The following is a 15,161-nucleotide window of genomic DNA, read 5'->3' as shown; positions in this document are numbered from 1 at the left end:
AGTTTAAAGGCGCCACTAGAGGGCACCTGGCTGCGCCCCCAACAAATTTGTCGCCCTAGGCAACCGCCTAGCTCGCCTATAGCAAACGCCAGCCCTGGGGAGACGGACGGCAATAAAATCACTGACTAGCCCCTGTAAATGATGACAATTCCTTCCGACCCCACGAGAAACAATTACCGTCTGAATAGGGCTTCAGCCAACTTCTTCACCACTAACGGAGCGAGCTGGAAAGGCTTTATCTTCTGGATATTTGGCAGCGGTGCCACAACGGAATGAATGGCTTCGCTTGCATCTTTCTCAGCCACCATTACTAAACTACAACTCAAACTAGCGCACAACATCAACGTCATCATTCTCAGCCACTCACTCTGTTCGCTGATTGGACCGGTAAACATTTTTTCAGAGAAAACCTAAGAATATACTGAGTACTGAAGGAAAATGAAAATTTAGCAGAAGTACGTAGGAGGGCGGAGCCAGGCTAGTTTACGATGGGGTTTGATAAAAAACAAACCGAAATTTTAAGAATTATTTAACAAAAATTATGATCTTGGCTGTATTCTGTGCTTGACTGTTCGTGAGACTATTAGTACCGCAGTTCACTCCAACTCACCCAGAACAAGCACACAAAGCTGATTTATTAGTCACTTAATGGGAATGACAGCTTGCAATGTTAGAGCATGCTGCCACCTAGAGGTGAAACAACACAAATGAGAAGGCTCTTACAGATCAATTTTAAATTCTGGAACAAATATTTGTCTTTTGCTAAATAATTTGAAGTGAATCTTCGATCGATTGCTCCTGTCTGCCTCCTGCTAGTGTTTGTAGCTCTGTACAGTCTTGCTTTTGAATCTCTATTTTGATATATTTTCTTTGTTCTAGCCTACTGCTAAATATAACTTACTCATCACCATATATTGTTTAAATATTGCCTATCACTTTAAATTTGACATTGCTAGCTTTTAATCTAAATCACCATCACACGTTAGTATTTCGCTAGCCTGTTAGCTTGTCATCTCTGCACCCGGGTCTCCTGTTTTCTGAGTTCATGAAACAACCGTGGTGAGTTGGATTAATCAACAAACACGGTAAGCCATGTCATCTCCTGTCATTGTCACTTGTACTGCATGCTACATGTTTAGTATAGGCTTCTCCGTTGGCGAACAGGGCTTCACATGTGATAAATGTAAGGAGATAGTTAGGCTGACAGAGAAGATTTCAGAATTAGAAACACGCATCCATTCTTTATCTGAGAGTAGTGGGGATGTAACAGCTTTAGACACTGATTTGGATGCGAATAGCTTAGGGAACTCTGTACATTCTTCGGTTCCGGCTGCAGGGCCCCCGCAGCAGGGAAACTGGGTGACGGTGAGACGGCATGTTGAAAGTGCCCTAGTTCATTGGCGATTCTATTACACGAAACGTGAAAATAGAGACACCAGCCACCATAGTCACATGTTTACTGGGAGCCAGAACGCCTGACATCAAAGCAAATTTAAAAGTGCTGGCTAAAGCTAATTGTAAATTCTCTAAGATTATTATTCACGTCGGCACTAATGATGTTCAACTTCGCCAGTCGGAGATCACCAAAATTAACATTAAAGAGGTGTGTGAACTCGCTAGAACGATGTCAAATGCAGTTTTTTGTTCTGGTCCGCACCCCGTTAAAAGGAGTGATGAGATAGTTAGCAGGCTATCATCACTCAATGGCTGGTTGTCTAAGTGGTGTTCTCAAAATAACATAGGGTTCATAGACAATTGGAAAAGCTTTTGGGGCAGACCTGACCTGTTGAAGAAGGATGGCATCCATCCCTCCTGGGGTGCTCTTCTTTCTAGTAATTTGGCACATTAGAGCTAAACCTTGACTCACTAGGGCCCAGGTCAGGAAGCAGACAAACTGGCTAAACCGACCATCTGCTAGCTGTCTCACGTCACCGGAGTCAGATAAATCCCAGCACATAGAGACTCTTTCACCTAGATATTATCACATAGAGACTGTGTCTGTTCCCCGAATTAGTAAATACAAAAAAACATCAAAACCATTCAACATTACATTTTTTATTGATCAAAGTCCAACAAATAAACAATAGATATAATACAGATAAACAATTGATAAAGCTTGGGTTGCTGAATATTCGATCCCTTTCCCCAAAAGCGCTTATTGTTAATGATATCATTACAGATAATAATCTAGATGTGCTGTGTTTGACAGAAACCTGGCTAAAACCTGACGACTACATTACTTTAAATGAGTCCACCCCCCAAGATTATTGTTATAAACACGAGCCACATCTGAAAGGTAAAGGGGGAGGGGTTGCTGTAATTTATAATAATATCTTCAGTATTACTCAGAATTCTAGTCCAAATAGAATTCCTTCGAAGTTTTGGTGCTTTATGTAACGTTATGTAGAATACATGATAAAACCTGTTTAACGTTTGTGTTAGCTACTGTATACAGGCCACCAGGGCACAATACAGACTTTATGAAGGAATTTACTGATTTTTATCAGAGTTAGTACTGGCCGTAGATAAATTACTAATTGTTGGTGATTTTAATATCCCGGTAGACAATGAAAAAGACGCATTGGGATTAGCATTTAAAGACATTCTAAACTCTATTGGAGATAGGCAACACGTGTTAGGACCCACTCATCGCCATAATCATACTTTAGACCTAAGATTGTCATATGGAATAAATGTTGATACCGTTGAAATTCTGCAGCAGAGCGATGACATCTCAGATCATTACCTAGTATCATGTATACTTAATTTAGTTAAGGTTGCAAAGCCGCCCCCTCATTTAAAAAAATGGCAGGAAAATCACTGCCGCCACTAAAGATTGCTTTTTAAATAATCTTCCTCATCAGTATCATCTCCTCAGCATCCCAGATAGCTTAGAAGAACTCAATGTTGCAACAGAAACTATTGAATCTCTCTTTTCCAGTACTTTAGACACAGTTGCTTCCCTGCACTTAAAGAAGATTAAAGAAAATAGTCCAACGCCGTGGTACAACGAGCACACTCGGGCCCTTAAAACAGCAGCCAGAAAAATGGAGCGCAGCTGGAAGATAACAAAACTAGAGGTATTTCGTAATTCGTGGAAAGAGCGCATGATCACATACAGAAAGGCCGTAAAAACTGCTAGATCTGCTTATTTCTCGACTCTCTTGGAAGAAAACAAACACAACCCTAGGTATTTATTCGATACAGTAGCTAAATTAACCAAAAATAAAGCTTCAACTTCTGATGTTTGTAAACAGCACAGCAGTAATGACTTTATGAACTTCTTTACATGTAAGATTGATAATATTAGGAAGAAAATTTTAACCATGCAGCTGTCTACTACAGTATCACATCAGACAGAGCATTGTAGTGTCACTGAGGAAAAATTACACTCATTCACTGCAATAGGAGAAGAAGAATTGGCTAAACTCGTTAAATCATCAAAATCAACAACATGTATGCTCGACCCTGTACCAACTAGGCTATTATAACTAGATGCTACCAGAGATCATAGATCCTCTTCTTAATATCATTAATTCATATTTGTCATTAGGATATGTACCGAAAACTTTTAAGTTGGCCATTATTAAACCACTTATTAAAAAAACGCAACTTGATCCTACAGAATTAGTCAATACAGGCCATTCTCAAATCTACCCTTTCTGTCGAAAATACTTGAAAAGGCAGTGTCTTCACAATTATGTTCCTTTTTTAGAAAGAAATGGTATCTGTGAGGATTTCCAGTCAGGATTTAGGCCGTATCATAGTACTGAGACTGCTCTCATCGGAGTTACAAATGATTTACTCTTATCATCCGATCATGGCTGTATCTCTCTATTAGTGTTACTCGATCTTAGCGCTGCATTCGATACTATCGACCACAACATTCTTTTGAATAGACTCGAAAATTATGTAGGCATTAGTGGAATTGCATTGGCATGGTTTGAATCATACCTATGTGACCGTTATCAGTTTGTAGCAGTAAATTAAGAGATGTTCTTTCTCTTGGAAGAAAACAAACACATTACACAACCCTAGGTATTTATTCGATACAGTAGCAAAATTAACCAAAAATAAAGCTTCAACTTCTGATGTTTGTAAACAGCACAGCAGTAATGACTTTATGAACTTCTTTACATGTAAGATTGATAATATTAGGAAGAAAATGTTAACCATGCAGCTGTCTACTACAGTATCACATCAGACAGAGCATTGTAGTGTCACTGAGGAAAAATTACACTCATTCACTGCTATAGGAGAAGAAGAATTTGCTAAACTCGTTAAATCATCAAAATCAACAACATGTATGCTCGACCCTGTACCAACTAGGCTATTATAACTAGATGCTACCAGAGATCATAGATCCTATTCTTAATATCATTAATTCATCTTTGTCATTAGGATATGTACCGAAAACTTTTAAGTTGGCCATTATTAAACCACTTATTAAAAAAACGCAACTTGATCCTACAGAATTAGTCAATACAGGCCATTCTCAAATCTACCCTTTCTGTCAAAAATACTTGAAAAGGCAGTGTCTTCACAATTATGTTCCTTTTTGGAAAGAAATGGTATCTGTGAGGAAAGGCAAAGAAGTCCAGGGTGCTCAGGGAGTTCAATAAGACGTATGAAGGTGCTCTTTGGGGTCGGGAATTCAAATGAATGTGGAAAAAAAGGAAAATCCAAGGCACTCTTCTTCATAATATTAAAAAGCCTTTATTTTACTGGCTATTTCATAATAGAAAATTTAAAAGACATGGGGAGGGGGGAAACACAACCCACGCGTAGCGGCACAGACAGCCTTCTTCAGGGTGTGCTTCCCAAACAAACAATTTCCCCTTTTGTGTGCACTAATTAGAAACACCTGAGTGACATGGTAAATTACCACATGAATCATGACAAAACAAACCTCTAGGTGGCAGGCTGTAAATGTTCACATGCAAAATAAAGAACGAAAGACAATAATAAAGAACAACAATCCACTAGGTGGACATACGTCGTGAATGTCCACAAACAGAGAGTCCACTAGGTGGCTACATTACAAGTTAAGCCCAAATCGATACATATACAGAGAGAGAAAAAAAACAAAAACAAAATACAATGATCACAAGAAAGGACTTAAATCTATTTCTTCATTCAACCCCGGGTATACTGTGGCCTGTAATTCGTATATATAAAATGTTTCTCTCTGTAAAAGTAATTTTAATCGGTCACCACCCCGAATGTTCTTTTTGATAATTTCTAAACCCTCAACCATTAGGCCTTCTGGATTGCTGTTATGTGCATTTTGGAAGTGTTTTGCCATAGGATAATCCAAATTGGCTTTTTTGATAGCATTTTTGTGCTCTGATACTCTATCTTTAAGACATCTCTTGGTCCGGTATTTGTGAGGATTTCCAGTCAGGATTTAGACCGTATCATAGTACTGAGACTGCTCTCATCGGAGTTACAAATGATTTACTCTTATCATCAGATCGTGGCTGTATCTCTCTATTAGTGTTACTCGATCTTAGCGCTGCATTCGATACTATCGACCACAACATTCTTTTGAATAGACTCGAAAATTATGTAGGCATTAGTGGAATTGCATTGGCATGGTTTAAATCATACCTATGTGACCGTTATCAGTTTGTAGCAGTAAATGAAGAGATGTCACACGATCACAAGTTCAGTATGGAGTACCGCAGGGTTCAGTGCTAGGACTGTTGCTTTTCACCCTGTACATGCTACCACTGGGAGATATCATTAGGAAGCATTAGGTGTTAATTTTCATTGTTATGCTGACAATACTCAGCTCTATATTGCTTCACGCCCTGAAGAAACTTACCAATTCACAAGATTAACGGAATGCATAGCTGATATAAAACATTGGATGACCAATAATTTCCTGCAACTCAATTCAGAAAAAAATAATAATAATAATTATTGGACAAAAAAGCTCCACAAGTAGTAACCTAGAATACTGTCTAACACTTGATGGCTGCTCTGTCAAGTCCTTGTCATCAGTGAGGAACCTGAGTGTGCTCTTTGATACCAATCTTTCGTTTGAAAGCCACATTTATAGCATCTGTAAAATTGCATTCTACCACGATATCCTACGATTTTGTACATCTCATTCAAGAAGCCAACTCTCATTTCAAAACATTGCAATATTTTTCAGCAGTATTGCTGAATATTTTCAGCAATATTTTTGATGTATGTGAAGTAACTGCACGACAAAAAAAAAATGAATTAATGAACAACTTTTGGATTTTACATAAAATGTATTAAGAGCATGGGAATTTTGTGGTAGCTGTGCTTTTACTATACATAAAAGAGTCGAACAACAGTTAATGTGGTAAAATCATGGTGAGGGTTGCATTTGCTGTGCTTTTACTACCACACCACAGAGGAACTAAAGTGATAATTATGACTTCCTTTAACCTAATATGAATATGATACATGGTCGAAGATGTCACGTTACGTGAAAGCTGACGCTATAATTCTTGCTAGTAATAATATTTGTTGGTGTAAAATTTTTGGGACGAATAGAAAGTCTAAAGCATAAGTAGAGCTGACAGATAAAATGCAGCGACGTAACATTAAGGAGCCAAACTGTTTATTAAAGAACATATAATGGACTTTATATCGAACATCAAAAGGCACACCTGACTCTAGTACTAGTACTCACCAAGTTGTAGCGCGAGCGCGGGTAAACTGCTGAAAAATATTGCAATGTTTTGAAACGAGAGTTGGCTTCTTGAATGAGATGTACAAAATCTTAGGATATCGTACGATTTAATACATTCGTATGAATTAGGATGAATTCTCCGTTAGATAGGGAGGAACTTAGGTTTTTTTCAGAATTAAGTTGTAGGAAATTACTAGTCATCCAATGTTTTATATCAACAATGAATTCCGTCAATCTTGTGTACCAATCAATTGGTAAATTTTGTCAGGGCGCAAAGGAATATAGAGCTGAGTATCGTCAGCATAACAATGAAAACTAACGCCATGCTTCCTAATGATATCTCCCATTGGTAGCATGTACAGGGTGAAAAGCTACGGTCCAAGCACTGAGCCTTGCGGTACTGCATACTTAACTAGTGATCGGTGTGACATCTCTTCATTTACTGCTACAAACTGATAACGGTCAGATAAGTATGATTTGAACCATGCCAATGCAATTCCACTAATGCCAACATCATTTTTGAGTCTATTCAGAAGAATGTTGTGGTCAATAGTATCGAATGCAGCTCTAAGATTGAGTAACACTAATAGAGAGATACAGCCACGATCGGATGATAAGAGCAAATCATTTGTAATTCTAATGAGAGCAGTCTCAGTACTATGATACGGTCTAAATACTGACTGGAAATCCTCACAGATACCATTTCTTTCTAAAAAGGAGCATAGTTGTGAAGACACTGCCTTTTCTAGTATTTTTAACAGAAAGGGTAGATTTGAGATTGGCTTGTAATTGACTAATTCTGTAGGATCAAGTTGCGTTTTTTTAATAAGTGGTTTAATAATAGCCAACTTAAAAATGTTTGGAACATATCCTAATGACAAAGATTAATTAATCCATTGATCCATATTTATTTCTGTTCAATACTCAAAGATTGTGTGTGTGTGTGTGTGTGTGTGTGTTTCAGTGACTTTCAGAGAGCCCTTAAAAGTTGTTTGTCTCACTGTAGTGTGTCAATGTAGTCAGTACATTAATGCATCCTGTTTATATATTAACAGACTGAAAAAAATATTTATATTTTATATATGACAGCTGCTCACTGGCTCAATTCTATGTCAGCTAATGTAAAGAATCCATTAGTCAACAGAAGAATACAAATCATAAATCCAAGCCCAATTCTCAACAAACTTAATATAGATATTCCTTTACATCCCATAACCGAAGCTACATGACTGTGAAAATGCAGCCGCCTCTCCTTCACTACTGTTATCACTTCATATAAAAACGGCATATAAGAAGAAAAGATAAGGATACACAAATGCCTTTTGAGCTGTAAGACTAAAATCAGAGTTTTCAATCCCAAATATTAATTGACCTGCACTTTGATCAAAGTGAGAAATCAGATGAAATTAAGCAGATGTTGTGAGGACTGATTCTGTAAGTATGCTGAACGTCAATACTGAAGACATTAGGAAAGACTTGCATTGAGAAACCATAGACATTTAAAAATATTTAATATACATAACGTTTTCTTTTAGCTATGTAGTATAAACTATTTAGATTTTTTTTCCCCCTCTAGAAAACAACTTGGCAAATAGAAGTTTACGCGTAAAAAAGTTAATAAAATACGAAATATATAGATATCTAAAATGCAATGACATTATAAAGACATTCTTGGTTTACGTCATCCAGCAGTAGAAAACAGTAAATCCCAGAAAAATGTAATAATATTTAAAATAAGCATTACTGTTCATACACATATATGGAGATTTATTTTCAATAAGAATAATTCTTTTGAGTCTGTGCACATGATACATACACATTCAATACATAAATATACAAAATACTGTACATGTTTAATTTCAGAAGGTTTGTCATTTGATCAAAAACAGTCCCAGAGTCCAGCATCACCCTGGCTTTCAGCTCATTGGAGGAAATCTGTTGATCAATACTAGTCCTGAGCTGCTCGACAGACCACGCCCTCTTAATGACATCACATCTTCTGTGAGCCAATCATGACTTTGGAGACAAAATTGACGATGGCGCTGGCAGGCTGCTCAGGGTCGTGCTCAGCAAACAGGTGGCACACGTTCTCCATGCCATGGCCTGATTTCCGTGCCACAAATCCAAAGATCCTGCCATGGAAGGAAGTAGTTCAGAAAGGCTAGAGGACAGACCACCTAAATAGTCCCATAATAAATGTCAACTGAATTTCCGAACAGTTCTGGGTTACACCTAAGACACAGTCACATGAAGGCCATACTCACTTTGCCAAGGTGCAGCCATCTCGTTTCCATCTGTAAATGAACACAGAGAAGCAATGAAAATACTTATAGAAACACAAGATCACTGTGAATTATATGAAAGTGTCCTGATCGAGCAGGACGGACTCACTTCCTGTCCTGAGGGTCCAGAGCACAGAATATGACTGTGCTGACAGCATAGTGTCTTCTGAAGAACAGTCTAGAAAGACAACAGGTTTCATCAGCTCCATCGACATGCATGAATATTATTCACAAGGGCTGAAACCCGCACAAATCAATGGATCAAAGCAAAGCAAGTGTTTGTTTGTTTATATGACCTTCTCAAACTCAAAGAATGTAAAGTAAAGTAAGAGTGAGTTACTTTCTCTGGTTGTCGGTGAGCGTGATTCCCTGCGAGGAGACTTTAAAGTGCACTACGGTGGAGCACGGGAGCGAGTCTGCACTCAGGATCTCACTGGCGGCCTTCTGCACCGCCTGATAACCCGTCAGAGACTCCATCTCCACCGAACCCAGAAACCACACGTTACAGGCTGGAAAACACACATCACACAAGCAATCTGTAGGTGAAGTCAGAGAGACTTTGGCAGTCATCTGTCTGACAGAGGAATCGATCACTGATCGATGTTGTCAGTGGTGGATATCACTCAGTTAACATTACTGCAAATTGTTTGCGGTTGTGGATGTGTTTTGGACGTACCTGCTCCTTGTTTCAAGAGTTCAGCTGCAGAATTGGTGATGGATTGTGAAGATGCACTAACAGCATCCTCTAGAGGATCTGAAGAGAGACAACAGTCATGTGATCAAACCATCCAGAGCAGTGATGGGTGCTCTGTGAAGCTTTGAAACCTTTGCAAATCATTTGTTTGAAACCAGTGATTCGGAATGTGTATCAAACTGCCAAAGTCATTTGATTTCAGTAAACAAGAAATTGTTACGAAACATTTTAAAAAGTCAAGTTAGGTTCGCCACTAGGGGCGATGATCTCTGTGAACCAATGAACCATGTCATGTCATGTCAATGTATGATTTTTATTAGCTTATTTTGGATTTCAAAAACATGTTTTCAACATTTAATGACACATTTGTATAATAAAATGGAAGAGTTGTAGTAGCCTCTTATTGGGCTGATTAATCAGGCTTTCCGCAAAACAAACAAAACAAGCCCTACAATTTAATACAAGAACACATTAAACAGACACTTCATATTTTATTGTGCAATGTTCAATATTAATATTATAAAGCGAAGAGAATATTTTTCACGCACCAATAAAAACTAAATAACGACTTATATAGTGATAACCGATTTCAAAACACTACATTAATCGGTCTTGAGAGTGTAAATTACATTGATGCCTATGCAGGCCTCACTGAGCCTTCGGATTTCGACAAAAATATCTTAATTTGTGTTCTGAAGATGAACGGAGGTCTTGCGGGAGGGGAACGGCATGAGGGTGAGTAATAAATTACATTATTTTCATTTTTGGGTGATCTAATCCTTTAATTGCATTTTTAAAGATTACACTGTCCGCAAAATATTTTCCATTGGTTTGTAAAAGGTGTTTAATGTGTTTTTGCTGCATTTACACAGTTCCGACCAGCAGAGGTCACCAGCCTGTGGAGTTTTAAATGCTTCAAAACAGTTAATTGCTTTGTGAAACAATTGGTTCAACTGATTCAATGTTTTGAAAGCTTTGTTTCCCTTTCTGTCGCTCACTTCCACTCTTGGGAGACCCAAATACCTCTGACATATTCAGAATACATGCCTGGCCACTCCCTGGGCATACGGGTATAAAAGGGCACCACACATTTAGCTTTGTTCTTTGGAGCCCAAGCACTGCGTCTCTTCTGCATAAGAAAAGCACATTTCCATCCACTTCTGAAAACACACTGCTGGATCCTGAGCACATACCATAGTCTCTCTCTCTTTAGACAGATAAGTGCAGGGGCTTCCCATGGGTGCATCAGTGGCAATCTAGAAGAGGTAATTTCCTCCTCTGCCCCTTGTTCGTTGGTCCTCCTGCAAGTATATCTGGCCAAAGTATTGAAAGATCTGCACAAGGGTAGCACAGATCCAGAGGTAATGCAGGAACTGCACTCAGTGACAGACTATGCCCTACGGACTACGAAGGTCATAGGCACTGGGTCAGGCGATGTCCACACTTTTGGTTCAGGAACGCCACCTATGGCTGAACCTTATGGAGATGTGGGATGCAGAGAAAGTGCGCTTTCTCTACGCACCCATTGCACAAGGTGGCCTATTCGGCGACACTGTCGAGGACTATGCTCAGCAGTTCTCAACAGTAAAAAAAAGCAGGCAGAGGCTATTAAGCACATTTTGCCTTGGCAAGGGGTCTCCAGCAGACAACCAGGAACCAGACGCCATATGGCCAACGTCACTTTTATGGTCACTTTCATGGGCCACACCCAACGCATTCGCAAGATTTTATCATCTCCGCAGGGAACCAGTTTTGTCTCAAGTCTTGGGTGCAACTCTGACAACTGGTCGGGTTTAATGCTTGCATCGGTGCCCTTCCCCTTTCTGAGGAGGTAATATGCCCCCAGAGAGTTCCCCAGGTTTGACAACCTCCTAGCACTCATCTGTGGTGATTCGGTGGAGGAATTCACTACCAGAGCTCTAGTAAACTGAACTACCGCTGAAGTGGTCGAGACACCGCCTCGGCTCCTCATCACAAACCAGAGTGTGTGGTGCACACTGGCCTCCTTTAATACCCCTGTGTCCGGGGAGTGGTCCGGCATGCAAATTCCACTGGCCTTTTCAGAATTCATCAGAGGTGTTTGTGGCTCCCAATAGTGACACCTAGTTTCTAACTCATTCGACACAACGTCTCATTCCCTCCATCAGGGACTGGAGGTTACAGCAGTAACCAACACGTTCTCCCATCACTAGTCCAGGGTTTCACAGTCCCTCTCTCCAGGCTCTCTGTTAGTCTGAGAATCATGTCATATTATAATCATGGATAGCAAAGTGGTGAGTCATAACGTCACTAGAACAAACTGATCAGTATTTAACATCAGTGCTTGCATCTGAATGTGAACAGTCCTGGACAGCATCCAATTTACATGACCAAATATTTAACTTTTGATATAGTAAAAAACACTGCATCTGAATTCACTTCCACTGCACATTAAAAGTACTTCAGTTGTGAAGGGAAGAGACTCCTCAATTCTAGTGATGCTCAAATTAAACTTTACAAACACCGCTGAAACAGTACATCAGTGCAATAGTTGAGTGTAGTATATTTGGGACGCACTGCATACTATTTAAGATGGACCAAGATGCACAATGTGAAATGAGACGCAGCCAACGTCTATCTCTCTCTTTCTCTCTCTCTCTTTTTTAAGTTTAAGTTTCCATTTAATGTTTCATTTATTTAGACTTTATTTCAATCAGACACAATTTTTGTTATAGTTTTATAACATATAAATTAAGCTGTCCTACTGTACCTCTGTCAGGTATGATGAGTTTGCATGGAAGAGCCAGAGGAGTGATGGAGTGCTGACAGACCAGAGCCGTCAGACTGCCTGTAGAGTAACACACACACGCACAGCTGACGTGAACAGTACTCATATATCAATATGAATGATTGATTCCCACAGTAGGACGCTCAGAGTGACCATCAGGGGCAGGTTTCATAGACTTACCGAAGTAGGGTTCATTAGGGCATCCCTTGAGCCGAACGCCCCTCTGTGTGCACTCGATGAGGAAGTGCCGCACCAGCTCGCTGGACGGGTCTCCTGAAACATCACATACATCACATGTGACCCAACAGCAACTCAGAGCTCAGATTTCAGAAGGCTGTGAGGAATTACAGCGTTCTTCAGAAGGGTTTACAGAGGAGAGACACAGTAATGGAGGGCTTTAACTTCACACTCACAGAAACCCTTCTGAAGCAGACACAAATCTGGAGTCTGTCATTACAGCTCAAATACACTCAAGGCTCCATCAGGACAGCCATCAAGTGTGCTTAACTGTACTGCATGGGCACTTGTAGTGTACTTCAAATTTTATAAGTATATATTTTTTTAAACAGTACTTTCAGATAGCATAATAATGTAATAAAAGGCCATTTGAAGAGAGTACACTTTCATGACTGTTTCTTAACATACTTAAATATACTTTTACAAAGTGCACTTTGCAGTAATATCAAAAGTTTTACTTTAAAGTACATTTTAAATTATTACATTTTAATAATCTTTTGTTGTGCTGTAAAGAAGTGGACTTATTTCGATGTGTTGATTAACAGTAAAGCACATGTAAAGTACTTGATTATAATTTTACAAATGTATTTAAATACATGATACCAGTTTCAATAGAAATTACATTACAGTATATTTTAGTTTACCCTAAATGCTTGTCACTACATACTGTAGTACACTTTAACAATATTTTAAAGACAATAGAAGTGCTTTTGAAATTACGGATAAAGATGTACATAAGTGGGTGAAAAAGAACTAAAGTTAAAATGACATTTAATATAAATAGAATTATAAAACATTATAATTTAATTGCAGTTAATGCACAATTAAGTGTTTAAAATCATTACATTCAATTTGCACTACAGTACAAATGTGTATTATTATTATTATGTTTAAATGTATATTTTTCCATCATGAGTACATGTTTTGTAAGCATACAGCGCAGTTGCGCTTGGAGTCAGTTGTTTTATTTGTGATAATAATGCAATGAAACATGACAAATTGTGACATAATTTTTGTCCAGAAATTATGAACGTGCAAAAACAAGAAAGAATCAACGGAATATTAATAACTAATTCTGTTGTTGTCAATGTATGCTTTTTCCTGTCAGCTTTTTGGTTTTCTATGCATTATTTAAAAAAAAAAATTGTATAGTAAAATAAAACCTGTAGGTGTAGTTTGCCATTTTTTGCCAAATAATTTTGTCAGATAAATACCTTTGTTAAGTTAAGTAAGTTTAGTGTTTTGTTCTCCCCTCATAATAAAAAATATACAATATTTTCCTCATATTTTTATTTAAATTGTAGGGTCATTAAAAGACAAATACCCCCTCTGTACATAACTTTTGGTAAACACTGTATATTCACACATCAGTTATGACTAGCATATTCATATGTTCAGCATGAGCAAGTAAAGACAGCACATGTTAGGAAACGCTGGGTTTGACTGTCCTGGTCTCTGCTCACCTTTCTTGCTCTGCTGCAGTGCCGATGGAGGCGCTGTGGCCACTTTCATGGCCAGCCCGTAAGCACCGCGGAAAGAGTGACTGTCCCGAACAATGAAGGAGCCGGGCTCTGTGTCCTTCAGCACCGCTATAGCTGTGTGAGAAAGGGGGAATTCACAAGCCAGAAATCAGATGAGAGTCAAAAACAGAAGTCAGATGTCACAGGATTCGATCGGTACCTTGGTCCCGCGCAATGTCTGGCTTGTACCAGTATTTGGAGGTGTCCTGGACGAACTTCACCGTCAACTGCTTGCTTGAGAGCACATCTGCAACATCAACACAGCGTTCAGCTCGGATATCGAGTGCACACGTGAGGTCCAGCAACCGCATCTGCTCACCTGGAAGAGCCAGGGAAGAGCTGCTGCCGTTGGCTCGGGTCTGCAGCTCCGGCAGCACACTGGGAAACGGGATACTCAATGAGCTCCCGCTGTGAGGACTGGAGAAGCCGCTGGGAGACGTAGACTCTGAACCCTGCGAGTTCTCGCCGTCAAACGCCACGAGCAGGGGATTTTGTGTCGGCGGCTGGTAGTCAAGTCCCTCCAGCGCTGGACCGAGGCTGAACTTCTCCTCAAACATCTGCTGAAAGACTTTGGCTCTCTGAAAGCTGAGAGGAGAGCTGTGGGCGTTCGGAGCAGGAAGAGAGTGTTGTGACGGGACAGCGAAGCTCACAGAGTCCGAGGGAGGAGCAGAGATCGACTGTGGAGACCTACATCAACCACAAGACACACTATTGATATCACACTACGAAACAAGCACTACTGGGGATATTTTGTTACCTCATTTTGACACTTCAAATCATTCAGAGCTGCAATTTTCTTTTAAGGCATAAAATCGCTGCAAGTGCAACCTTAGTGCAAGTAATACATTGTGTGCCCTGAAACGACGTGCCAGCATGGACGAATATAATTCTCAGAAGAAGCAGGCATCCCAGTTCTGCCTTGTTCTCGGGCAGATACTGGGTAACTGGCCTGCTGGAAACCACTGTGCCCGATGGTTAGGAGACAGATTTT

At 39.5% G+C, this 15,161-nt stretch overlaps 1 protein-coding gene across 2 annotated transcripts in view; it reads right to left on the bottom strand.

The window, feature by feature from the left end:
* Positions 1-8,164: 8,164 nt before the first annotated feature.
* tns3 (tensin 3) overlaps positions 8,165-15,161 on the bottom strand; it is a 46,624-nt gene continuing 39,627 nt past the window's right edge. Inside the window, exons 19-28 of one of the 2 annotated variants that reach the window (XM_079819777.1) lie at positions 14,490-14,857; positions 14,331-14,417; positions 14,114-14,245; positions 12,594-12,686; positions 12,396-12,473; positions 9,629-9,706; positions 9,293-9,461; positions 9,062-9,130; positions 8,935-8,964; positions 8,165-8,802 (exon numbers count right to left, since the gene is read on the bottom strand). In XM_079819777.1, the coding sequence (XP_079675903.1) occupies positions 8,661-8,802; positions 8,935-8,964; positions 9,062-9,130; positions 9,293-9,461; positions 9,629-9,706; positions 12,396-12,473; positions 12,594-12,686; positions 14,114-14,245; positions 14,331-14,417; positions 14,490-14,857 (1,246 nt within the window). In that variant the 3' untranslated portion in view covers positions 8,165-8,660. Of the gene's footprint in view, positions 8,803-8,934; positions 8,965-9,061; positions 9,131-9,292; positions 9,462-9,628; positions 9,707-12,395; positions 12,474-12,593; positions 12,687-14,113; positions 14,246-14,330; positions 14,858-15,161 lie in introns of both variants that reach the window. The other variant, XM_079819776.1, reaches the window with a different exon arrangement.

This window comes from Gobio gobio, assembly GCF_949357685.1.
Source record: "Gobio gobio genome assembly, chromosome: 6".
NCBI lineage: Eukaryota > Metazoa > Chordata > Actinopteri > Cypriniformes > Gobionidae > Gobio > Gobio gobio.
This window is presented reverse-complemented; position numbering and strand designations above follow the sequence as displayed.